At 46.0% G+C, this 27,801-nt stretch overlaps 1 protein-coding gene across 5 annotated transcripts in view; it reads right to left on the bottom strand.

Moving 5' to 3' along the window:
• Positions 1-3,729: 3,729 nt before the first annotated feature.
• Positions 3,730-27,801, bottom strand: part of si:zfos-943e10.1 (GRAM domain-containing protein 2B) — a 122,097-nt gene continuing 98,025 nt past the window's right edge. For all 5 annotated transcript variants that reach the window (XM_038778307.1, XM_038778308.1, XM_038778304.1 and 2 more), the window contains 4 exons: positions 20,752-20,847; positions 16,100-16,199; positions 9,961-10,068; positions 3,730-4,983 (listed from right to left, as the gene is read on the bottom strand). In XM_038778307.1, coding sequence (XP_038634235.1) covers positions 4,968-4,983; positions 9,961-10,068; positions 16,100-16,199; positions 20,752-20,847 — 320 coding nt within the window. In that variant the 3' untranslated portion in view covers positions 3,730-4,967. The remainder of the gene's footprint in view (positions 4,984-9,960; positions 10,069-16,099; positions 16,200-20,751; positions 20,848-27,801) is intronic.

Below are 27,801 nucleotides of genomic sequence, written 5' to 3'. Positions count from 1 at the left end.
CGGGATCGAACCTGGGACCTCGGCACCGTAAGGCAGCACTGCGCTACCATGCTGCCTGTTCTGCCCCTTATGAAAAGGCAGCTTTGGAACACCAATTGAGGGCAGGCCAGCTTGGGACTGCCCATTGAGGAGAGGAGAATGGAGGTATAGAGGGATTGGACTGTGGGAGATTGAATGGGGATATAGAGACTGTGATGGGGGCAGTGCATATGGACTGTGGGGGACACAATGGGGATATAGGGACTGTGATAGGGGACTGTGTACATGGACTGTGGAGGTTGAATGGGGGATATAGAGACAATGATTGCGGACAGTGTACCTGTACTGTGGGAGATGGAATGGGGATACGGAGACTGTGATAGGAGAGAGTGTACATGGACTGTGGGAGATTGAATGTGATGTGTTGGGTATGCTGGGTCTGCGAGGACTGCGTTTACCATAGCAGTGAGAGAGACAGGCTACCAACACTTGTAGAAGTACAACTCTATTTTATTGAACTATGAGCTATTAAACATATTTGAACTGTGGGTTGACACTATGTTGAGTTGACTGGAGACCTGAGGCTAACCTGACCAGACTATACTGCTAGCACATGGTGAATGTTCTTGTTGCTGATTACGGGCTCTGGCTGTCTCAATGGCTGCATCCCAAGAGAGCGGGAAAACTAGTGCCCTCTGGCTTTATAGTGGCCGTGTCCTGTCTGGTGATTGGCTGCTGTGTTCTGTGTGTTGATTGGTCATTCAGTGTGTCAGTCAGTGTCTGTCTATGCACCATCATATACTTGTGTGTATATTATGACATCTCCCCCTTTTGAAAAAAAAAATATATATGGCAATAAATAGTGTGGTATGTGAATGTGCCTGACTATATACAGAGTATGTGAGCATATTTACATGACCATGATCCTGACTATATACAAAAATCCTGATGTATTTACAAGGGAAGGTGTCTCGTGCAGATAGAGTGCATGTAACAAAACATGGAATATAAATAACAGTATGTACAAACGAGAAAACGAAGAACCAAGGTAACGAAACAATCAGTTCATCAGTCTCTGTGGTGGGTGATGAATTCTGGTATATAATCCCGCCGCGCCAATGAGAAATACACGACTGGGGAGAGGAGAATCCAGCCTCAATTCTTAAATATTCACATTACTCACAGGAGATTTGTTGGAATAGACAAAATATAGAGTTTGCATAACATTGAATAATTGAAGTTCGAATAAATCAAATAGACATTTGATTACACTGTACAGGATATGGTTTTTATCTTTCCTGCTTGGTGTTATTCTAGCCAATGAGAAGCACAAGTAGCTGGTGGAAATAGATTGCTTTATTGTTTGGGAAAATTTGGGCAATGACTCAGATAAGGTCAGAAATATACCATGTCCTCCACACAAATATTCCTGATTATAGGCTGACAGGTTATTGGTGATCCACAGTGGAAATGGAGTCCATCACTCTGAACATGGAATCTACTTTGTGCTGGATTCGTCAGACTTTAATAATAATAATCACTTATTGTCACAAGTAGGCTTCAATGAAGTTACTGTGAAAAGCCACTAGTCACCACATTCCGGTGCCTGTTCGGGGAGGCTGTAACAGGAATTGAACCCACGCTGCTGGACTTGTTCTGCATTGTTCTGTCTTAGTCCACTGTGCTAAACCAGCCCCATTTCCATCCTTTTGAATCTCTGGCCTGCAAATCACCGCTTCTGGTGGAGGCAAAGCATCTGTTGTGTTTTTAGAAAGCGGCTGTCAATATATAAATTTTCAAAACATTTGATGGACAATTATGTTACAATCCAGCTCATGGTGGTCTTTTCTTCCTCTGACTGAAGATGATGCTGAGGCACTTCCAAGAGCCGTATGTCTACGTATTCTTCCTGCTTCTTGTTAGTCCATGGGGGGAAGATTAATTGATATGTGGGAGTAGGTTGTGTGCCTATTACTTTCTGAGAAGTTCAAATGTTTCTGATAGGAATGAAAACAACTTGCGGTATCCTTTGACACTGTATCCTAAACACCGTGGCCGGTTACTGACTTTTGGAAAAGTAAGAACTTTGAATGAAGAAAATTTGTGATCAAAGATAAAGATAGAAAGCTGGTTTATTGAAAAATCATTGTGATGGCAGAAACCACACTTTGATGGAGATATAAATAATTGTTTTAACCAGTAATCATGATTCATAACAGAATCACTCATTAAAATAAAATATACAAAATAATGAAAGGATCGCACAATTGCAAACATTTCAATATGCAAATAATTACAATACATTGCAAAATAGAGGTATCCTTAGTTTACAGAATACAAATGAAAGATCTCTGCATTTTGTATCAAATCCATATGTGGTCAAAGAGTTCATTAAATCCTCAATCATTTACATTATTTTATAAATAAAAATAAATAACAAAAAATTTAAGTGCACAGCAATCAGGCTGCATTCTGCAAAAGTTCTTAATTAGAAAATTAGTCAGCATTTAAATATGAACTCATCCTTTTCTTTCAGGGAATGATCAAAGATGAACCAGTTGCATATTTCCATTAATTCTCATCTTTCTGATCTTTGGTTTGGAAGACATGGCACCTTTCTGCTTGGGTGTGACTACATATTTAGATTTTCTATTGTCAAATGTTTTGATTGCCACAGTTGTGGAGAATAGTATCCTGGGTGTGACAGGAGTCACTTCGATTGCTAACAAAATGATCAATTTCTGCAGGTAGAGGCTCAGCGTCTCGATTTACTCTCCCGTGGAAGTTCAATGTTCACCTCCTGCGGCTATTATTGCAAATTCATTTTTGTGTTACTAACTGAATAAATATAAAAACTAAAAGAAAAATACTCAAGATGCTGAAAATATGAAAAAAAAGGCCAAAGTGCTGGGAATGGTCAGCAGGTCCGGCAGCTTGTGGCTGGAATCCTGTCCGGTGAAGAGCAGCCACGGGTTAGGTTAGGGTTAGTGTTGGGGTTAGGGATATTGTTAGGGTTAGGGTTAGGGGTTAGGGTTAGCGTTAGAGTTTGGGTGAGGAGTTAGGGTTAGGGTTAGGGGATAGGGTTAGTGTAGGGGTTTCAGTTAGAGGTTAGAGGTTAGGGTTAGGGGTCAGGGTTAGGGTCAGCATTAGGGGTTAGCGTTAGGGGTAATGGACTTTGCAGCAACTTGATGATCCGGGGAACAATATTTAAATGTCATCCCAGCACAGTGCCAGCAACCCGGGAAACAGTCTCCCCCCCCCCCAAGAGTGACTCCACCATTCCCCCCCCCCCCCAGAAAAGCTACCTGCCTACCACCCGGACCCACTCCCCTGGTACTCAATAGCCCCGTACCCACACCCCGGGAGCCCCGCTTACCAGGAGCTTGCCTCCTGAGGCCAGTCACTTTATCCCATTCTGATACGTTGCTCCCCTGGATTGAGGAGAGGGGGGGGAGGGGGAGGTTGAGGGCGGTGCTGGTTCTGCTGTATGTATTTTACAATTATACGATAATTATATGTTAATTTTTTTTTATTTTTTTTTATAAATTTAGATTGCCCAATTATTTTTTCCAATTAAGGGGCAATTTAGCGTGGCCAATCCACCTACTCTGCACATTTTTGTGTTGTGGGGGCGAAACCCATGCAGACACAGGGAGAATGTGCAAACTCCACACGGACAGTGACCCAGAGCCGGGATCGAACCTGGGACCTCAGCGCCGTGAGGCGGTTGTGCTAACCACTAGGCCACCGTGCTGCCCCTATGTTAATTTATTTTAATGGCGCTCCTCACATTCAGTGTTGGGAAATGAGGGGGGACAATCAGTTCCTGCTTGCCGATATTTTATATTCCCGTCACTAAACCCGCCCAACACGGGCAGGAGCAGAAAATGTCAGTGTGAGTCGGTAGGACCTGTTCAGATGGAACTGGAGATTAAGAAGGGGAAGAAGAAGGAAAGGGAAAGTCTGGGGCTGGGCAACATTAAATTACAAAGGTGTGACTGACCCAAAGGCAAAAGGAGTGGTAATGGTTACAGTAACCAAACAAAGCATTTGCCCATTGTGAGACTGAATGGTGTTGAAGGGGGCAGGCCATGTGCTGTATTTTATAAGCCATCCCTTTCCCCTTCCCCATCGGCCTTCAAACATGTCAGCAGAAGGCTATAAAATACAGCCCATGTTCAGAATTAAAGACAGTACCAAACATTAACTCATTCGTGGCAGTGTTGAAAAAGGCAACAGTTTTTTGTTTACACCTTTGTTTTTTGCTGTACATATTTAGAAAAAAATCATACAATGTGGTGGGTTAGTGTTCCGCACAAATTAGACAATCAAAAATACAAATAATTTCATGGCAGAATAAAACTGAGCCAGTTCTCATCATCCCACACAGGTTCCATTCTGCAATCATTTGTTTTTTAAAAACTGAATGATAAATATGAAAAGTCACTTGGATTGTATCATCTGCCTTGTGTTGCACTGGATCGATCATGCAAGCCACGGTCTGTTCTCTCAGCATTCAACACAAGAATGTCTAAACATTTTGCACAGCATGCAATTTTCAAGGTTATGATTCGGAACTTCTTCTGGAATGGTTTAAGGTTTCCTTCAGTGCTTTCTAGTTCCCAGTATATCATTTTACATTCAGCAGCAGCAAAACATTCTGCATTCCACTACAATCCTGCCAAGCAGGCGGACACATCAAACTCAATGTATCTTTTCTATCTTAATCAATAGTGGGATTTGCCATAATAGTCAATTTTATTTAAAGAAAAAGGAGGGCACCACTCACATTCAGTTTGCGAGGGATTATAAATGTGTCCAAGTTTAGAAAGGATTCCTTTTTGACAGTCAACAAAAAAAGAAAATCAGTTTGTCCCATGATGCCAAACAGTCACAAAATGCTTGCTGTGAACTGGGGAAGATCCACTGGAACGTCATCAAAGCCCTTTGACACACAGATGGTGCCATTCACAGTTATTGTCCCAGCTTCATGTTTTTCTGTATCTAAGTGAAACACAAGAAGATACATGATAGTAGCCGTTAAATATGGCAGCTGACTCAAAACCTCTTTAACCCTTTGCTAAGCACAATGAACTATATATGATGATGTGCCTCAACAGATTTAAAAACACAGATGCAGTCTGAAAAACAAACCATCTGAAACTCCCAGAAAGGTTGCTTTCTGTGAGCAGTATGTTCCTGATTAAAGAGCGTCTATAGGGCAACATGGTGGTGCAGTGGTTAGCACTGCTGCCTCACGCGCTTTGGTCCCAGGTTTGATCCCGGCTCTGGGTCACTGTCCGTGTGAAGTTTGCACATTTTCCCTGTGTCTGTGTGGGTTTCACCCCCACAACCCACAGATGTGCAGGGTAGGTGGATTGGCCCCGCTAAATTTCCCTTTAATTGGAAAAAATGAATTGGGCACTCAAATTTTTTTTTAAAAGAGTGTCTATGTACAGTTTATAAACTCACTCTTGTGGAGTGCAGCAAAAAAGGTAACAGATGTTTATTGATATCTTTGCTGCAGATATTTGCTTCCAGTTAGTGCAGCAATTAATTTATTTTTCTACTTCATTCTATTTTCAGTTGCACAGATTATACAGCCAAAACAATGGAATAAAAGTTATTGCTGCAAACTGATTTCACTTATGACTGCCAAACTGTGTTGGGTGATTGATTTCAGCTTGACGTGGTACTTAAAAATGCCTCGTGGCTGAAAACTAAAAGAAAAAGTAAACTGCAAATTAGCACAGTAGGTTTGAGTTTAACTAAGAGTTTGAAATACCATCTCCTGTATCAAGACTGGAGGCACACGGGTCAGTAATCAACTGCACAAAATTGCTTTGCATAATTGTTATTTAACAGGATTAGCCTCTGCTTATACTTCAGTGCAGAACTGAGAGAGTGCCATATTGTTGGTGGTACAATCTTTTGTCTAGGGTGTTAAACTAAAGGCTTTACCCCCAGGTGGATGTAAAGAATTCATATTGTACAAAGTTTATACCATATTTGGCTGACAATCAGAGAGAACAAGGGTGTAAGAAACATTTTATAGTAGCAATAAAATAATCTTCAGTTTTTTAAGCTTGAACTTTGCTCTTTTTGAATGCAGCCATCGGAACGTTTCAACTGAATTGCTGCTTTTCTTGACGGCACAAAGCACTTTTTAAAAATTCATTTATGGGATGTGGGTCTCGCTGGTTAGGCCAGCATTTATTTCCCAACCCTAGTTGCCTTTCAGAAGGCGGTGAGTTGCCTTCTTGAACCACTGCAGTCCTTGAAGAGTAGGTACACCCACTGTGCTATTAGGCAGGGGGTTCCAGGATGTTGCCCCAGCGACAGTGAAGGAGCAGCGATATATTTCCAAGTCAGGGTGGTGAGTGACTTGGAGGGGAACCTCCAGGTGGTGGGGTTCCAGGTATCTGCTGCTCTTGTCCTTCTGGATGGTAGAGGTCATGGGTTTGAAAGGTTATAGCTAAGGAACCTTGGTGACTTACTGCAGTGCATCTTGTAGATGGTACACACGGCTGCCACTGTTCGTTGGTGGTGAAGGGTTTGACTGTTTGTGGAAGAAGGAGCAATCAAGCGAGCTGCTTGGACCTGGATGGTGTCGAGCTTCTTGAGTGTTGTTGGAGCTGCACTCATCCAGGCAAGTGGAGAGCTACACTCCTGACCTGTGCCTTGTAGTTGGCGGGCAGGCTTTTGGGGAGGGGAGGGGGGAGAGGTCAGGAGCTGGGTTACTCGCCGTCAAATTCCTAGCCTTTGACCTGCCCTGGTAGCCACAGCATTAATATGCCTAGTCCAGTTCAGTTTCTGATCAATGGTAGCCCCCAGGATGTTGATTCAGTTACAGGAAAATGAAACTGATGCTTGAACTGGAATACGGAGCTTACTTTACCCCTGTGCAAAGAGCAATGATTAAATGAAATGAAAGTCTCAAGTGGAATTATTTTGGCTTTCACAATGAGAGATTTTCAGTGCTTTGTGCAGATGCAATGTACAGACTCACTTAGTATTTTATAAGCTTTTTTCCCTACATGCTGATTTTTTAACCTGGAAGGGAAAATTGGTCTTACAGTAGCTGAACTGATATGGACCTCAAGATAATCTTCATCAAGAAACCCCATTTAGCCCATCTTAATTCATTCATCCAGCAAGATCATCAAATACCCTCCTGGTAGCATGCAGTTAGTTTCTAACGATTACATTGGGCCAGATTCTCCGTTTCCAACGGAGAATCCGTGGAGTTTCACATCAAAAACATTGGCCCCACACCTGCATTGATTCCGCTACCGGTGAGGGGCGCAGCATGGAACACCATCGAAACTCATGGAAAATGGTGCGAGAATCACCAGGTCCATGATGGACACTCGCAGGGCTGAAAAGCTGCAGCCACTCATAAACAATAAACCCCCCCCCCCCCCCCCGGCCAACACACACACACAGGGCTGAAAAGATGGGACAGGTTGTGCTGGAGCGCCCAGACAGCTGATGGGTCCCCCTTGGCCGGGGGGGGGGGGGGGGACTTGTACCAGGGCCCCAGGTTTAAAACAGGCTGTCAGCGGCGTGCACAGTTACATGGCTGCCTTGCCGGCTGCGGTAATAGTGTTGTGTATCCGTCCACCCTGACCCCACAGCCCACCTCCTGTCCACCCCCCACTCCTCCCCCCAGCCCTGGCAGAAGCCCCCCGGGCCAGCTGCCCGGCTGTTGGCGAAGTATGGCGGTGCTGGACACTGTCCATATGCTGTCTCTCTCTCTCTCAGCAGCCACCACACCAGGTTCACCAATTGTGAAAGCACACGTGGACCGTGCCGTTGGGAACTCGGCCCATCGAAGGTGGAGAATCATGGGTGGGCCCACTAATGATATAAAAACAGTGTTGCAACTATTGACACCATTTTTGGGGAGGCAGAGCATTGGGATTCGGCTTTAAACTGGCACCTGCCACGATTTCGGCATCGGGAGCTATTCTCCACCCGATTGCACGTCCCAATTTTGGCATCGGCTAACGGAGAATGCCACCCATGGTTTAACGCGTGACTCCATGTCTATTCCATATATTGGGCACTCTTATTGTGAAGAATTTCATGATTCTGAATTTCTGAATTCACCTTTTACTAGCTTCTCCTCCTGTCTCACTTAATGTTCCATATTTACCTTTCCAATATCCTCAATCATCATGTTCTGAAAGATCTTCTCTCAATTGCTTCCTTTTCTGACTGAAGTCCAAGTTTCATAGAACTCATAGAAATCATAAAAACCCAAGAGTGCAAGAGCACAGTCAGCGTCTTTAACCACCCTCAGAAAGGATACCCTACCTTGGGCCACTCCCTGCTCTATCCCTCCAACCCCATAACCCCACCTAACCTTTGGACACTAAGGGCAAGTTAGCATGGCCAATCCACCTAACCTACACATCTTTGGACTGTGGAAGAAATCGGAGCACCCGGAGGAAACCTACGTAGACACGGGGAGAAATTGCAAACTCCACACAGACAGTCACCTGAGCCTGGAATTGAACCCGGGTCTCTGGTGCTGTGAGGTAGCAGTGCTAACCACTGTGATTCTCTAGTCTTTCTCATAACCAATGTCTCCAGAAATGAACAGTACTTTGTGGACTGACCAGAGTACTGCACAGTTTGTTCACAATTTCCACAGACTTCGTTTTTGTCTATGTAATTCAATATTCTTTGGTCGATTACTGTAGTTGGACACGCAAGTGTCAAGTCTCCTAAAACTCAAATCTCTGAACATCATCCAAAGCTACTTCCATGGACTATGGATGCTACTTATTTTTCTTTCTGCATGTAGTACATTGCATATGACTGTATTAGATTTCAACTTCCATTGTTCTACCCACTTGCACAATTTTCCCAATTTATTCTGTAAATTTCCCAGATGCCTATGATTCCACTGCCTTCTGTAGTTTGGCATCATTTGCAAAGCTGACCAGTTTTCATTGCATTTGTGTGAATTAGAAGCAGTCGTGGTCCCAACTCTGAGCCCTGGATCACCCAGTTGGTGTCCCCCACCCAAAGTAAAACACAAACCCTGACAGAACTTCATACAGTTTAACTTCTTATCCATTCCCAAGACTAACTCTGAATCCTCCTGCATTCAGGAGTTTAATGAACCATTTCCCTGGTCCCGCTAATTACCCAATTAGCAAAACAAGATCAAGAATTCTCAAATTCTTTGGTGCCAATTTAATCCGATTTCTAACAGCCTGTCCGACATGCTGCAACAGTGTAATATGAAGGCAAAAAGAAGCAGCTAAAGAACAAATTCTCTACAGGGCTAAGATTAAACCAGGATATTTCCTAATCAACAGCGACTAATCCCCAGTGTACTAATAGCTACACAAATAACCAATTTAAGATAATCAGAAAAGCTTGTAATATGGATAATTTATGTTTGCCAGAAAGTAACATAGATTTATACACATGCTCCCATTCTTTGCAAACCATGAAATATGCTCAAGCCTTATGTCTTTTGAATCATCAAGGAGTTTGCTAAACCTATAGTCCCTCATTGCTTTCTTCTCGTCAACGCTTGTGCCAATCAATCAATCAATCAATCAGCACCCTTTTCTCCTGAAGTCTAAACTGTTGCGATAATTTAAAATTTGGCATTCTTGTGTTTATACTGATGAGCTCACGGTATAAAGCTTCAGCAACATGTCTCATTTCTGCAAGATGTATATTTCTATGCACAATAAATTAAAGTGCTTGATATCTGTCTTTAAGCAATGGGACTGGTACACTCAACACTGCACTATCACAAGGAAATGGTAAAGAATTTGATGTGTAGGGGATTATTATTGCTTCTACCGAATCTGCAAGTTCTCTGCCGCATTTGTTTGAACAGTAGTCGTTTTTATGAGCAACTTGGACAGTTTCAGATGCACAGATGCTCTGCACAGCGTGCAAGATGGCACAAAGCTTTTACTCAAGGTTTATCTGACCAGTTAGTGTACTTACTTGTTGTGTGTGTGGAGTTCTGGCCAGGCTCCCATGGACATCAGCTGCTCCTCCAGAGCTACAATTCTGAACCCAATGTACCCTGAAGAAATCAACAACAGGAGCACTCTGCAATTGAAAGAAAAACAGATTAACAGGATCAACATTAAAAGTGGACAGATTCCTTGCTGATAATTTGTAGATGATCTACTGAAACAGTTTGTAGGATATACTGAAATAATTTGTAGTGAAACCATCACAAATCATTAAACCTAGGCTGCAGCGAGCTGCTTTTTAGATGCCGCGTGGCCGATAGAAGCTGGGAGACTCCAGTGCCGCGATCTACACGGTCTGCAATACCTCACGAGACGTAACGCGATATAACGAGTCATTGCGATCTGAATTCCGCCCGTTGTGGGCGGGATCATGTTTTGGCAAATCCGCATATGAGAGCAAGACAGCTAGCCCCACTCTAAAAGGCACCTGAGGCTTTGAGATCTATCTCCTTCGCCTCAGAGATCTCGGGCGAGCGCTGGTCAATGCTGGTCTCCACAAAAGGGGACCAGATTGAACGGCACTCATGGGGGTCTCCCAGGGGAACAGAGGCTCCCAGATGCTTGCCCTCTGGGCAGGGTGGCACACTGGTGCTCCTGGTGCCAGTCGGGTACCCTGTCACTGTCAGCCTGGCACCCTGGCAGTGCCACCTGGGCACCAGCCTGCCACTGCCAGCTGGCAGGGGCACTGCCAAGGTACAGGATTGGAACTGATACTGTGCAAAGCTGTCATTTTTTACGCAGCGGGAATTGGGCTGGGGGTGATCTGCGTGGGCTTTGTGGGGTGCAGGGAGGCTGGAGGACCCCTTCATACTGAGTTGGGTTTTGGGGGGTGGGGTCATATCGGGGGTTCCCGACATCGGGTCGCGATTAAAAATGGCATCCCGATCTCTCGCGCCACTGTGCGATCCAGTGAGAGGAGCTTCTCAGAGCAGAAAACGGGGCTGAGTGCAGCCTTGGTGGGGCATTCCCCACTGAGGCCCCGTGTCTGCGTGGGTTTCCTCCGGATACTCCGGTTTCCTCCCACAAGTCACAAAAGACATGCTTGTTAGGTGAATTGGACATTCTAAATTCTCCCTCCAAACAGGCACCGGAATGTGGCGACTGGGGGATTTTCACAGCAACTTTATTGTAGTCTTAATGTAAGCCTACTTGTGACAATAATAAAGATTAGTGGGGCATGTTGAATAGTGGGATGCTTCATTTTGCTGCAAGTGCCGGGAAACACGCTGGCTAGGGGACCATAAGACCATAAGACTATAAGACATAGGAGTGGAAGTAAGGCCATTCGGCCCATCGAGTCCACTCCGCCATTCAATCATGGCTGATGGGCATTTCAACTCCACCTACCAGCATTCTCCCCGTAGCCCTTAATTCCTCGCGACATCAAGAATTTATCTATCTCTGCCTTGAAGCCATTTAGCGTCCCGGCCTCCACTGCACTCTGCGGCAATGAATTCCACAGGCCCACCACTCTCTGGCTGAAGAAATGTCTCCGCATTTCTGTTCTGAATTTACCGCCTCTAATTCTAAGGCTGTGCCCACGGGTCCTCGTCTCCTCGCCTAACGGAAACAGTTTCTTTGCATCCACCCTTTCTAAGCCATGTATTATCTTGTAAGTTTCTATTAGATCTCCCCTTAACCTTCTAAACTCCAATGAATACAATCCCAGGATCCTCAGCCGTTCATCATATGTTAGACCCGCCATTCCAGGGATCATCCGTGTGAATCTCCGCTGGACACGCTCCAGTGCCAGTATGTCCTTCCTGAGATGTGGGGCCCAAAACTGGACACAGTACTCCAAATGGGGCCTAACCAGAGCCTTATAAAGGCTCAGTAGCACATCGCTGCTTTTATATTCCAACCCTCTTGAGATAAATGACAACATTGCATTCGCTTTCTTAATCACAGATTCAACCTGCATGTTTACCTTTAGGGAATCCTCGACTAGCACTCCCAGATCCCTTTGTACTTTGGCATTATGAATTTTCTCACCGTTTAGAAAGTAGTCTATGCTTGGATTCTTTTTTCCAAAGTGCAAGACCTCACATTTTCTCACGTTGAATTGCATCAGCCATTTCCTGCACCACTCTCCCAAACTGTCTAGATCCTTCTGCAGCCTCCCCACTTCCTCAGCACTACCTGCCTGACCACCTAACTTCGTATCATCGGCAAACTTCGCTAGAATGCCCTCAGTCCCTTCATCCAGATCATTAATATATATGGTGAACAGCTGCGGCCCCAACACTGAACCCTGTGGGACACCGCTGGTCACCGGCTGCCATTCCGAAAAAGAACCTTTTATCCCAACTCTCTGCCTTCTGTCAGACAGCCAATCCTCAACCCATGCCAGTAGCTCACCTCGAACACCATGGGCCTTCACCTTACTCAGCAGCCTCCTGTGTGGCACCTTATCAAAGGCCTTTTGGAAATCCAGATAGACCACGTCCACTGGGTTTCCCTGGTCTAACCTACTTGTCACCTCCTCAAAGAATTCTAACAGGTTCGTCAGGCACGACCTCCCCTTACTAAATCCATGTTGACTTGTTCTAATCCGACCCTGCTCTTCCAAGAATTTAGAAATCTCATCCTTAACGATCGATTCTAGAATTTTACCAACAACCGAGGTTAGGCTAATTGGCCATTGTTCTCATTTGGTTAAATCATGCCCCTAGTTTGCAACTAGCATCCCAAATCAGAAACATTGAACGCATTGCCTTTTGTGTTTAGTATTACCTCATATTTATGTAGCTTAATCTTACCATTTATGAAACACTTTAAATTTGTCTATGCTCTATATTGAATGAGTTTTCCTGCAAATGACTTCTGCATATTTCATTTAAAAAGGTAATATTCCCTGAAAACAAATGTTTAATCAAATTAGAAATTTCAGGCTTGTTTTTAACTAGTGGGCAGTCATCTGACCACCTGACTGAGTAACACTAGAAAGTTAAATCAATATTAGGGCCTGCCTGATTACATTCACCAAATGGGTTTTGACAAATGAGAAAACTTTCCAAATATTGACTGGAAACGCTATAGATCGAGTACTTTAGATGGGTCCATTTTTGTCCAATGTGTGCAGGAGGGTTTCCTGACACAGTATGTAGATAGGCCAACAAGAGGTGAGGCCATATTGTATTTGGTATTGGGTAATGAACTGGGACATGTGCCAGATTTGGAGGTAGGTGAGCACTTTGGTAATAGTGACCATAATTTGGTTATGTTTACTTTAGTGATGGAAAGGGATAGGTATATACCACAGGGCAAGTTATAGCTGGGGGAAAGGCAATTATGATGCGATGAGGCAAGACCTAGGATGCATAGGAAGGGGAAGGAAACTGCAGGGGATGGGCACAATTCAAATGTGGAGCTCGTTCAAGCAACAGCTACTGCATGTCGTTGATAAGTATGTACCTGTCAGGCAGGGAGGAAGTGGTCGAGCGAGGGAACCGTGGTTTACTAAAGTAGTTAAATCACTTGTCAAGAGGAAGAAGGAGGCTTATGTAAAGATGAGATGTGTCATCAAAGTGCCAGGAGGGTACATGAGAAGTCTTTGGCAGGTAGGATCAAGGATAACCCTAAAGCTTTCTATAGGTATGACAGAAATAAAAGAATGACTAGGGTAAGAGTAGGGCCAGTCAAGGACAGTAGTGGGAAGTTGTGCGTGGAGTCCGAGGAGATAGGAGACGTGCTAAATGAATATTTTTTGTCAGTATTCACACAGGAAAGAGACAATGTTGTCAAGGAGAATACTGAGATACAGGCTACTGGACTAGACAGGTTTGAGGTTCATAAGGAGGAGGTGTTAGCAATTCTGGAAAGTGTGAAAATAGATAAGTCCCCTGGGACGGATGGGATTTATCCTAGGATTCTCTAGGAAGCTAGGGAGGAGATTTCTGAGTCTTTGGCTTTGATCTTTATGTCATCATTGTCTCCAGGAATAGTGCCAGAAGACTGGAGGACAGCAAATGTTGTCCCCTGGTTCAAGAAGGGGAGTAGAGACAACCCCAGTAACTATAGACCAGTGAGCCTTACTTCTGTTGTGGGCAAAGTCTTGGAAAGGTTTATAAGAGATAGGATTTATAATCATCTAGAAAGGAATAATTTGATTCGGGATAGTCAACACGGTTATGTGAAGGGTAGGTCGTGCCTCACAAACCTTATTGAGTTCTTTGAGAAGGTGACCAAACAGGTGGATGAGAGTAAAGCAGTTGATGTGGTGTATATGGATTTCAGTAAAGCGTTTGATAAGGTTCCCCATGGTAGGCTATTGCAGAAAGTACGGAGGCATGGGATTCAGGGTGATTTAGCAGTTTGGATCAGAAATTGGCTCGTTGCAAGAAGACAGAGGGTGGTGGTTGATGGGAAATGTTCAGCCTGGAGTTCAGTTACTAGTGGTGTACCTCAAGGATCTGTTTTGGGGCCACTGCTGTTTGTCATTTTTATAAATGACCTGGAGGAGGGCATAGAAGGATGGGTGAGTAAATTTGCAGGTGACACTAAAGTCGGTGAAGTTGTGGACAGTGCGGAAGGATGTTGCAGGTTACAGAGGGACATAGATAAGCTGCAGAGTTTAATGCAGAAAAGTGTGAGGTGATTCATTTTGGAAGGAGTAACAGGAAGACAGAGTACTGGGCTAATGGTAAGATTCTTGGTAGTGTGGATGAGCAGAGAGATCTCGGTGTCCATATCCATAGATCCCTGAAAGTTGCCACCCAGGTTGAGAGGGTTGTTAAGAAGGCGTACGGTGTGTTAGCTTTTATTGGTAGAGGAATTGAGTTTCGGAGCCATGAGGTCATGTTGCAGCTGTACAAAACTCCGGTGCGGCCGCATTTGGAGTATTGCGTGCAGTTCTGGTCGCCACATTATAAGAAGGACGTGGAAGCTTTGGAACGGGTGCAGAGGAGATTTACCAGGATGTTGCCTGGTATGGAGGGAAAATCTTATGAGGAAAGGCTGATGGACTTGAGGTTGCTTTTGTTAGAGAGAAGAAGGTTAAGAGGTGACTTAATAGAGGCATACAAGATGATCAAAGGATTCGATGGGGTGGACAGTGAGAGCCTTCTCCCGCGGATGGAGGTGGCAAGCACGAGGGGACATAGCCTTAAATTGAGGGGTAATAGATATAGGACAGAGGTCAGAGGTAGGTTTTTTACGCAAAGAGTGGTGAGGCCGTGGAATGCCCTACCTGCAACAGTAGTGCACTCACCAACATTGCGGGCATTTAAAAGTTTATTGGATAAGCATATGGATGATAATGGCATAGTGTAGGTTAGATGGCCTTTAGTTTTTGACTTCCCACGTCGGTGCAACATCGTGGGCCGAAGGGCCTGTACTGCGCTGTATCGTTCTATGTTCTAAAGCTCTGAGCGAGGGGTGCAGGAGATCCAGGGAATTGAAGTGAATGCCCTGGAACATGCCCCCTCCCGACTGATACCCTGCCCTGGACCGAACACTGTGGAGACCTGACCCATTGGTCAAAGATGGGATACTTCCCCAAAGTCCATTGAGGGACAGCCAGGACATTGTGGGGCCTGGAGGAAACACAAACTGCAGGTCAGCTGGACAAACTAAAATTAGCTAACTTTTGGATAGTTTTATACTGTTGAACTATGGCAGCAAGGAACCAGACTGAAGCCCTTTCAGATTAGATTTTTACAGCCAACAGCTCGATAAGGGCGGCACAGTGGTTAGCACTGCTGCCTCACAGCTCCAGGGACTCGAGTTTAATTCCAGCCTCAGGTAACTGTCTTTGTTGAGTTCCACTTTCTCCCCGTGTCTGCGTGGGTTTCTTCTGGGTGCTCTGGTTTCCCCCCACAGTCCAAAGATGTGCAGGTTAGGTAGATTGGCCATGATAAACCACCCCTCATTGTCCAAAAGGTTAGGTTGGGTTACTGGGTTACGGGGATAAGGTGGAGGCTTCGGCTTAAGTAGAATGCTCTTTCCAAGGGACGGTGCAGACTCAATGGGCCGAATGGCCTCCTTCTGCACAGTAGGGGTTCTAAGATTCTATGATTTTTTTCTGAACTCTGTTTCCCTCCACAGATGCTGCCAATTTTCTGTTTTTTTTAATGGTTCTATTTTCCAAGATGTACAATACTTACAGCAGGACGTAGATGATTATGAGTATGTTAAAGGTGGCCGATTCATGAAATACAACAAACGACTTCATCTTCTTTGTTACTTTCTGGAAACAGGAGTCACCTTCAGGATGAAAGCAGATAAAGCGATCAATTTCCCAAAGTAGATCATCCTTTTGAGAAAAATCTCCTCTTTGATCAGAATTATGGGGTGGGATTCTCCATTGCCCACCGTGGATATTGTAATCGGCGATCAGGCGGGGAATCTATTCCGACACCGGAATCCTGGCCGGCGTGGTTTGACGCCGGTTTGCGAATCTCCGCCCCCTCCGAAATGGCATCATCGTGACATGCGCCGCGCGCAATCGTAATGCCATTAGCTTTTCATCGGCTGGCCCACTCGCGATTAATTAACCCTAATTATCCGCCCCCGATGGCCCAAGTTCCATAGAAATCGTAAACCCGGAGTGACGGCTGCGGACTGTGTGCAGCGCTGCCACACTCGGCCGGGATCCGTGCCACTGGTCGGGGGAGGGGGGTCTTCAGCGAGGTCTGGGGTGCCTGCTGTGGGTGGCCAGGGGCTGGGCTGTGGGGTCGCAGTTTGCGGCTCAGATCAGTGCAGGGCCGGCGCTATGTTGTATGGCGTGGGAGGCGGCAGTTTTCGTCAGTGCTGGTGCCAGCCCCTCACCGCTACCGGTATTGGTGAGGGGTTTCCGCCAATTTTTTTTATGCAGACCACCCGTGGATTCTCCAATCCAGCTGGCACTTAGCCACAGGAACAGAGAATTCCGCCTCTGCTTTTAGTTTGAAAATAGCTGCGGTAAAATCGGCAATGACCTGAATTTTAGATCCAACATAAAATTGGACACTTTCAAGTGAAACCACAGTCAGGCCTGATGGAAATTTAAATGCCAAGTTCGACTATACTGGACAGAGATGGACAATGGGACAAGTCTGAGCCTGCCCTCCAATGGATTGATTGCTGTGGATTGTCCAAATGAAGCCAGACTTTCTGGCACCCAGGTTTCCCTTTGTTACCATATATGGAGTAAGGTTACTTGCAGACCATGGGCGGGATTCTCCGCTCCCGGGGCTAAGTGCCCGTGCCGTCGTGAGTGCCGTCGTAGGGCCCGGGCACAACCTATTCTGGCCCCCACAGGTTCATGCCACTCCAACATCCATATGCGGCGCCAAATGGGCACCGTGCCAACTCATGCATGCGCAGTTGGGGCAGCTCATTCCTGCACATGTGCAGGGAACCTCTTATGTGCGCCGGCCCCTCACCAACATGGCGCTAGTGTTCTAGGTCCGGCCGCGGAAGGAGGAAGGCCCGCGGGGGGTACAGGCCGGCCCGTCGATCGGTGGGCCCCGATTGTGGGCCAGACCCCATCGGAGGCCCCCACCCCGGTGAAGGAGTCCCCCTCCCCCCCCACCACAGGCTGCCCAACACCCCCCCAGCATTCCCGCACAGTTCCCGCCAGCAGTGACCGGGGTGGTCGGCGCCAGCGGGAACCTGCCATGTCGGAGCGGCCGCTCGGCCCATCCGGGCCGGAGAATCGCTGCTCACTGTTTGCAGCGATTCTCCGAGCGGCCCAGTGCGATTCTCGTGGCGCTGGTTTCCGGGGGGGGGGGGGGAGGGGGGAATCGCGTGCGGGTGTCGGGGCAGCGTCGCGCAACTCTCGCGTCGCCCCGGCGATTCTCCCACCCGGCATGAGTGGGGGAGAATACCGCTCAATACACCTGGAGATGGGTCCCTGGAAGGGGGGTGGCGGAGTTCCTGGTGTCCTGCGATTTGCACGAGACAACTCCAATAGTTTTTGCAACCCCTGTTCCACAACCTCATTAGCTGAGGGCCAGAGAAACTTCTGGAAGGGCGCGAAGAGGGAAATAAGATCCGGACACCCAGAGACCCTACACTGTGAAGACTTGACACAGAGGTAGCGGAGAAGAATTAATGGTGGACCAGAGGATAGAAGGAAGCAGTTCGATCCAGTTCATTGACACGGGTAGTATTAGGAACCTTAGACATATTATAGTTTTAAAAATTTGGGGTATAAGCTGTTGTATTGTGTTTGAAAATAAATTGTGAACTTGGGCGGGATTCTCCGACCTCCCCGCCGGGTCGGAGAATCGCCCGGGGCCGGCGTCAATCCCACCCCCGCCGTGTCCCGAATTCTCCACCACCTGGGATTCGGCAGGGACGGAAATAACGCCGCGCCGGTCGGTGGGCCCCCCGCGGCGATTCTCCGGCCCGCGATGGGCCTAAGACCAGCCGCTGACAAGCCTCTCCCGCCGGCGTGGATTAAACCACCTACCTGACCGGCGGGATTGGAGGCGTGGGCGGGCTCCGGGGTCCTGAAGGGGGCGGCGCGGGGCGATCTGATCCCGGCGGGTGCCCGCATGGTGGCCTGGCCCGCAATTGGGGCCCACCAATCGGCGGGCGGGCCTGTGCCGTGGGGGGAACTCTTTTTCTTCCGCCCCGCCATGGCCTTCACCATGGCTGAGGCGGAAGAGACCCCCTCCCTTGCGCATGCCCCGCCATGGCCTTCAGCCATTGACGCTCCGGCGCATGCACCGACTTACGCCGGCTGGCGAAGTCCTTTCGGCCCCGGCTGGCGTGGCGCCAAAGGCCGTTCACGCCAGCCGGCGGAGCGGGTACACTCCGGCACGGGCCTAGCCCCTCAAGGGGAGGGCTTGGCCCCTAAAGGTGCGGAGACTTCAGCACCTTTGGGGCGGCCCGACGCCGGAGTGGTTCACGCCACTCCAACACGCCGCGACCCCCCGCCCCGCCGGGTAGGGGAGAATCCCGGCCCTTGTGTTTGTCCTTTGTTCATCTCGCAAATAAGGGAACCTGGGTAAAATGTTTGGATAATAAACTGCTCAAAATGTCTGAATTTTACCAACTCTGTCTTCAATAAGAAGTGATCTCGTTGCTCCAAATTCAAACTCACCAACATTGTGTTCTCCAACACTCAGCCTGAGTCCAAATTAAGAGGGTAGTCAGGGAATCACAGAATAATATACTGCAGAATAGGCCCTTCATCCCATCGTGTCTGCAGCAATACATGAAAAACAGCTGACCTGCCCACCTAATCCCATTTGCCAGCACTTGGCCCATAGACTTGAATGTTATGACACACAAAGTGCTCATCCAGCTACTTTTTAAAGGATGTGAGGCAACCCGCCTCTACCACCCTCCCAGGCAGTGCGTTCCAGATCGTCACCACTCTCTGGGTAGAAAGGTTTTTCCTTAAATCCCCCCAGAAACCTCCTGCCCCTCACCTTGAACTTGTGTCCCCTCATAATTGACCCTTCAACTAAGGGGAAACAACCCAACCCGTTACCCTAACCTACACATCTTTGGACACTAAGGGCAATTGATTGTGGCCAATCTACCTTACCCAAACATTTTTGGACTGTAGGAGGACACCGGAGCACCCAGAGGAAACCCACGCTGACACTGGGAGAACATGTAAACTCCACACAGACAGTCACCAAAGATTGGAATCGAACCCAGGTCCCTGGCACTGTGAGGCAGTAGTGCTAACCACTGTGCCACCGTGCCAGTGTGTCCCATTAGGTGTGTCTGGGGTCTCTTTGTTAGAGTCATTATTCAGATCCACACATTCCCACACATTCTCTTTTGATGCTCAAGATGCAATTTAACCCTTCCTTTGCCGACAATCAACAGTTTCCCTCCATAGACGGCAATATGTTTCACAAGCCCACAGGAGTGAAAGTTCGTTCAGCTGAACTTTCTCTCCTGGTTCTTCCATTTTCACCAGTGTACGAAAATTACCTTCCTGCCGGTTATTTTGAACATCGGGAAACTCATGACATGAGGTTGCATTCTTTAAATCTATCAATCCATCATAGTAGTTGATTGGTGCTAACCAGCTTATAGAAAACTCACACAACAGAGAAGTATGGACAACGAGAATTATTGTTTTTACTTTTTTGTTTCTTTAAAATTAATCACTACTCTAAGTTTTCTAAATTTATCTGATTTCTTTGGGTAGGAGCGGTGGTGAGAATGGGAGTGTTGTTTGGATTAGTGTCTCACTACAGGTGCTACACCCAAACAAAAGAGAATGATACCGATTTCGGTACCTGTGAGGGGCTAGCACCGGTGCTGTATGAAACGCCCATGGAACACGCTGAAAATGACTGGAGAATCGCCGGGTCCCGGGCCACCTATGCAGAGGGCTGACGAGCTGCACTAGTCGTGGTGGAAAACATGGCACTGGCAATGCACTCAACTCGCCCACCCTGACCCCACAGCCCACCCCCTGGCCACTCCTCATCAGTCCCCCAGCCCTAGCAGAAGCCACGTCCCCGGCCAGCGGCACAGATCCCAGATGAGTGTGGCGGTGCTGGACACTATCCGCAGCCGGCACGCCGAGTTCCCGACTGCTGGGATCACACGTGGCCCACGCCGTCGGGAACTTGCCCATCGGAAGCAGAGAATCATGGGTGGGTCGGCCAATGATGCGCCAATGGGTTTGCAATGGCGCGTGGTGCCTGTCCCAATGACGCCGGTTTGGAGGGGGTGGAGCATCGCGGGCCGCCGTCAAACTGCCGCCTGTCCCAATTCCGGCATCAATATCCATTCTCCGCCTGATCGCCGATCCCAATTTTGGCATCGGGCTCTGGAGAATCCAGACCCTGATTCTTACCAATGTAGCATGAAGAAGGTCCATCTTCAGGCTGATCTCCTTGTTCTTTGTTCTCCTTACAAAGAGGAATCCCATTTCGAATTCCGTCAGCAGCATCTGCAGGGGGCACAGAACGGGAAATCTACTTGTACCAACGTGAGAAAGAAACTTCACTATTAAACTAGATCAGTCAAGCACTGAAAAGACACAGAAAATGCTGGAAACATTCAACAAGTGAGGCAACATCAGTACAAAAAAAGAATATATGAAAATTTCAGCCACAACCCTTCATTAGAATCAAAGGATGCTATGGATGAGAATCTCTGAAGAAGGAACAGAGGAACAGAGCAAGGCAGGGGGAAAAGGGGAAAGAATAAAATTGATACTTGCGAGTGAGTAGGTGGAGAGCAAGGTTGACTGGTCTGAGCGTGATCAAGCCAATCACTGTCCACAGTGATCATTGGAGGTTGCTGAAGTGTTTTCACAAACAATGACAATGCTTTTCCCAGTTTAAATAAAAATCTTAAGTGGAAAAACAGCAGTGTGATACGCACAACACCAGGGCCTACCACAAGACGTTTATTGGTAAAAGACGTTTGTATTATTCCTTGTGTCTGAATAAAGCTTGTCGTCTTACAGATGAAGTAGATGCTTTAATGTGTGAGTTCGTTCTCTCCAGCGCTTATACCATATGTTACATCTGAGCTGTCTGTCTGTGTCCTGCTCACTAGCTGCCGTTCCTGTGAAGGGTACCCCTTGACTTCCTGTTTGTCTCTTATATACATCTCTGGTGCTCCCTCTAGTGGTTATTTAGTTGTGGTGTATTTACATTAACCCCTTGTGTATATACAGTGATGCATATCACTACATCCCTTTTTTCTTTTTACATATTTTCTGTATTTTGTTTAAGAAAATTGTACAAAACACGTAGATATATGATGATGTGTACAAGTTCTGATGAAATTTATGATTATACAAAGCCAATTAATATTTATGAGTCCAATCTTAATAAAACAAATTTATGAGTCCAAACTGTATGAATTTGTTCGGTTGTGTTTTTCTTTTCTTCTTCTGTTGTTGATGTGGTGATGTTGATATTGTAATTTCTTTGTGAATTTTATCAGTGTTCTTTTGGTTGAGTAACCAACAAGTCATCACGAGGTGTTTGAATGGTCGAACCACTGATGTTGACTGACGTGGAATTTTTTCTGTGCTTGTGGTCTCGATTTTGTGCGTCATGTGCCTTGATAGCTGGTGTGCTTGTTTGTTCTGGAGCAAATGTGAATTTGTGAGATTCGTTGTCATGCCATAGTATGTTTGTACTCTTGTCATTGCTTTTAAGTGTGCTGTTTCACTGTTCTTCATGTGCAGAGTTGTACCATGTTGTACAGGTCGTTGTTTCATTGTTGTTGTTTCTGTTGGTTCTGACTTTGTTGTTTTAGTTGTTGTTTTTGTCATGCTTTTTGTTGCTGCTGTTGCCTTTGTTATGCTTGTTGTTGTTGTATTCGTTGTTGTTCTTGTAGGTTTTGTTGAGCTTGCAATTTTTGTTTTTGTTGTGCTTCTTGTTATTTTTGTTGTTGCTGTTCTTGTTTCTGTTGTGCTTCTTGAGGTTTTTGTTGTTCTTGTTGTTCTCAATGACTGTGTGGATAATTTGAGTCATTCTCAAAGTTTTGTTATCCGTGTCCTTTGTGGTATCTGATGTTTCATTGAGCGTTTCTTCCTGAGGATCGTGAGAATGCTCTGATGTTGCATTGATCTTGGTGACATCAGTCATTTGTGGTTGATGTGAATCCTCTTTGATTCCTTCTGCTCCTCTTCTGGAGTCATTTCAGGTTTATTTGCTTCATCGTTGGTCTCTTGGTGCTCCTCTTTTGGAGTCAACGTCATCAAGATTTCAGTGTCTTGTGGGTTGTCAAGAGTGGATGAAGTTTTATTTGATGCGGCCTCACTTGACTCAAGAGTAGTTTTACCTTGATTGTTGAGTGTTTCTGTACAGATGAGTTGAGATCTGTCAGTCTCTCTGTGATCTTGCACATCTTGTCTGGGAATTGTGATTTCTTTGTTACAGTGGGTAGACTTACAATGTCTTCTTTTTGTTGTTCATCTGAGCTTGGTAGACTATCATAGTCTGCTTCTAGTTGCTCAGATAAGGTGGATAGGCCTTCATGGTCTTGTTCATGCATGGATTTTGCAATGGAATCTTTAGTTGCATCCATTCTGGAGTCTGTCAATGAGCTCTCTGTGGAGGCTTGTGTTGTTCTCTGTGGGAGTCTTGCATCACTCTGTGTGGAGTCATGCAGTGTTCTCTCTGTGGAGTCAATCTGCTCTCTCAACTGAGTTGTTCAGTACTCGCTGTGTGGCATTGTTTTCTTCTTGGGTATTTGACAGGTTGCTGTCATCCAATGTATCGATGATCCACCATGAGTAGAGTCATGTTGAGCTTTTCAACCATGTCGCTGATGCTTTTATGATCATCATATCTGAATAACTCAGCCATGTCTGAGTAGTATTCTTCGATAAACAAATCATCTTCTTTGGTTTCAGATTTGTTATTGTGCCCTTCACTTTGGGTGGTGCAAACTGATTGTTACAGGGTGCTGCGAAAGTTATTTTCAACTGCTGGTAGAAGTTCAGGCAATGTTGTGCCTTTTCAAGTTGAATTTTTTGGTTTTGTGCCTTTCAGAGTCTTGTTTGTGATTTTCGGGCATTTCCCGTTTAAGTGGGTGTGGTCTGAATCTTCTGACATTATGACGCTTGTGGCGTAAAACATAGAAATCGATTGCGCATGCGCACATCGATTTGCCTTCACTGTGCGCTTTTTTGTGAACTACGCATTAGCGCCTTGCGCATGCGCAGATCCATATTTGAACTGTGCGCTCTTTTTGTTGAACTGCGCATGCGCGGCTTGTGCATGCGCACATCCATCTTCGAATGGTGTTCGATCTTCTGACTGTGCATGCACAGCTTGCGCATGTGCAGAACGGTCTTTGCACAAAACGGCTACTTTCAATTGCACATACGCGACTGTGGTTTCCTGCGCATGCGCAGAAGCAGATTTGAGTCTTTTGTTCCCTGGGCAGTTTAAAATGTGCTCAGACACCATTTGAACTGCTTTAGACCCATGGAGAAGAAGTTTTGCGGTGTTCTTTTCTTGGTTAAGACTTAGGGGGCAATTCTCCAATATTCGGCCCAAGAGTTCGCGCCGTCGTGAACGCCGTCGCGTTTCACAACGGCGTGAACTGGGCCCAGTTACATTCTGGCCCCCACTCCAGCCTCCTTTCGCAGCACCAAATGGGCGCCATGCCAACCCGCGCATGCGCAGTTGGGCCAGCTCCATCCTGCGCATGAGCAGTTGGGACGCGCCAACCTGGGCATGCGCGGTGGACCTCTTCTGTGTGCCAGCCCTCACTCAACATGGAGTCGGTGTACAGGGAGCGGCTGCGCCAGGAAGTAGGCCCAGGAGGGAAAAGACTGGCCCGCCGATTGGTGGGCCCCGATCGCGGGCCAGACTCCATCGGAGGCCCCCCCGGTGAAGGAGGCCCCCCCCCACCAGGCTGCCCTCTGACCGTTCCTGCAGAGTTCCCGCCTGCAGCGACCAGGGGTGAACAGCGTCGCCGGGACTCTGTCATATTGGTGTGACCGCTCGGCCCATTCGGGCCGGAGAATTGACGGCTCTACCAATTCCAGCGGCCCGCGCACGCCAGTGCCGGGGCGTCATGGCACGGTTGCAGCGATTCTCTGGCCCGGTGCGGAGCTCGGAGAATTGCCCCCTTAATGTTATTTTTTTCTTGCGATCTGCACGTTACAATGGCAATTTCCAGCATTCTGTTCTGATAATGATTGTTTGAGTTTGGCATCACTCATCCCCTGTGCAATTTGGTCTCTGAGCATTGAATGTCTTAAAGCAGAATTGTTACTGGTGTTACAGTGATCTTCAACTTTTTTGAGTATTACTTCTAATTTGTTGTTGTCTTCACCTTTCAAGTAATTAAACCAGTTATAGATTTCTCCAGCTTCATGTCATTCTAGTAGCAGTGCTATTTTCGTTTCTTCTGAGGCAATGCTCAAATCATTAGCTACAATATGTAGTTCGAACATTTGTTTAAACATTTTCCATCTATGACTTAAATTACCGGTTGTTTTCAGCTGTTTTGGAGTTCCAACTAGTTTCAACGACTCAGTGAAGTTTCCCCACGTTGAATGTCCGGTACGAGTTTTCTTCTGTTTTCGATCTTTCTTTGTCAGCATCTTGTTTAATCTTCTCGTAAATGCTCTGAAGTCTCTTGGTACCATGTATTATTCCTTGTGTCTGAATAAAGCTCGTAGTCTTACAGTTGAAGTAGATGCTTTATTTTGTGAGTTTGTTCTCTCTCCAGCGCTTATACTGTATGTTACATCTGGGCTGTCTGTCTGTGTCCTGCTCACTAGCTGCCGTTCCTGTGAAGAGTGCCCCTTGACTTCCTGTTTACTCTTATATACATCTCTGGTGTTCCCTCTAGTGGTTACCTAGTTGTGGTGTATTTACAGTAACCCCTTGTGCATATACAGTCATGCATATCACTACAACCTTTACATTCATTTATAATTGATTGTTTGGAAGTTTCTTCTAAAGAGTTTGATACGAAAGGGAACAGACATACTCCACACACACCTATTGGAGGATATAAAGAGCAGATTCAATGTATCCCCTCATTTTGTTATTTTCTCCCTTACTTTTTAAGTCTCTGATATTAATCACAAAATTTAGCAAGAAAAGTGGATATAAAATACGGGTGATTTGATCTTCATGTTAGGAGACAGGGGATTAATCTGGTGGAGCAGATTTCCAGCCATTTCCAATCTATTGATTTGTGAAGACAAAAATTTATCCCACAGTATTTGCAATATTTTCCAGTGATCTTGGAATGAAAATAATTCCAATAATACCTCCCATATATATATGGACAGGGTGACCACATTTGAAATTTTAAGGTCCACAGGATCTCAAGATAAATTTCCAAATGTATCAGGCACAGAACTCATTAGGATCAAGACAATAGAGACTGGGTTTCTCCTGCCGGGTGCAAGCTGTCTCTAAAAGGTTGAGTGCTGGTGGTAACTGCATGCATGGTAATGTGCAAATTGTGCTTTTCCCAGGTCAATTAATTTGCATCATTATTTACAGATCCAGGTACAGAGCAGATCAAGTAAAAGAGCACATTAGCAGTGGGAGAGAAAAGTTGTAATAAATGACAATTAAAGGGATGGAGGCAGAGAAAAGTGGCAAGATGGGAGATATCACAAGCATTCTGACAGCACTTAGAGAAAACCTCAGACAGCAGCACTAAGTGCACAGTTGATGGGTTCTGTTGCTGCCCATGCAAATTCTATTGGCAGAGAGGTCAGGTTGGGGAGTTCATGTTAACAGCAGGAATTCTTACATGCAAAGCGGTGACATCTGCAGTAACAGCTGCCCAGACACTTCCGTGTCAGTAGTATGGACAAGCCACTGTAATAATGCATGCAAATATGGTTAGAATCTGGGTGGATGTGTCTAGTCATGCTTTGCCGATTGATGACCACTCTGCCATGACTTGCTAAATTTAGGACGCTTCTAAAAGAACCGGTTAGTCAGGTCTTCATGTTCACCTGTGCCATTTTCCTGCTGCTACAGCCAACCCCAGAATGCACTAATCACTGCCAAATAGAAGTGTGACCATTTCATTTTTTGCAGGCTTAGGTGACCTGCTATCAGAGGGCGGACAGAGAGCATATCTGACACATCCAAAACTGATTGGCAGTCTTTTGGTGGTCCTCCTCCTGGAGGACCACTCAGGGGAACCTCATCAGGAAACCCATTGATGGATGAAATTGGGCTGCAGAAATTGGCACAAAGTTCATGATAACTCTTGAGCACTAACAGCCTGCATTTATATAGTAAGAAGTCTTACAACACCAGGTTAAAGTCCAACAGGTTTGTTTCAAACACGAGCTTTCGGAGCACGGCTCCTTCTTCAGGTGATGCATTTATATAGTAATTTTACCATCATAAAGCATCCCAAAGAGTTTTACAGAAGCAATTATCAAACAAAATCTGACACCAGAGACTAGACCACTTAAACATATATTACAAATAAGCAACGTCTGTTTGGATACCCCATGAAAACACTTGTGGGAGGTGGTGACACAGTGGTATGGTCACTGGACTGGTAATCCCGAGACCCAGAGTGATGTTCTGGGGATTCAGGCTCGAATTCCACCACGGCAGATGGTGAAATTTGAATTCAATAAAATAAATCTGAAATTAAAAGAGTCGAACGATGATCATGAAACCATTGTCGATTGTCATTAAAATCCCATCTGGTTCACTAATATGCTGTGGGGAAGAAAATCTGCCGTCCTTACCTGGTCTGACCTACATGTGACACCAGACCCACAGCAACGTGATTGACTCTTAACTGCCTCCTCAAGGGCAATTAGTGATGGGCAATAAACGCTGGCACAGCCTGCAACGCCCACATCCCATGAATGAATAAAAAAAATCATTGCAATACAGTAATTCAGAACACCAAATCATGCTGCTTGTTGATTGGAATGATTACATCCAACGAACACTAACTGAGCTGTTGATTGGTTGGACACATTAGCAGGAGGCCAATATAGTGAGAGGTTTGTCATAATATGCACCCATGCACATCATGAGGTAAGAGCAGGCAGTGACAGACACCCAGGTGAGCCAATCAATATACAGAACAGAACACGACCAATCACAAGACGGGACACCAGAGGGGGGGCTTCCACCTATAAAACACACGAGGCATCTCTGCCTCTTTCATCGGGTTATAGCTATAGTGATAGTCAGGGTGTACAAATCATTCAATAAAATACTTCCTACACGTGGATCAGAGCTAGCCTGGTCTAGATGGTTAGCTTTAGTTACTTAGGGTGGTAGAGAGTCAACCCACAGGCAGCTGTGTGTTTTGTTGCTAGAGTTCAATAAATCTCATATTGAACCAACGCCTTCGTTTGGTGTAAACTTGATCAGTTAATTGCATTGTGTGCAATCCGTGTTACCCCAGGGTGAACAACACA

This window comes from Scyliorhinus canicula, chromosome 18 (assembly GCF_902713615.1).
Source record: "Scyliorhinus canicula chromosome 18, sScyCan1.1, whole genome shotgun sequence".
Lineage (NCBI taxonomy): Eukaryota > Metazoa > Chordata > Chondrichthyes > Carcharhiniformes > Scyliorhinidae > Scyliorhinus > Scyliorhinus canicula.
The sequence above is the reverse complement of the archived record's forward strand: the minus strand, read 5'-3'. Positions and strand labels throughout refer to the sequence as shown.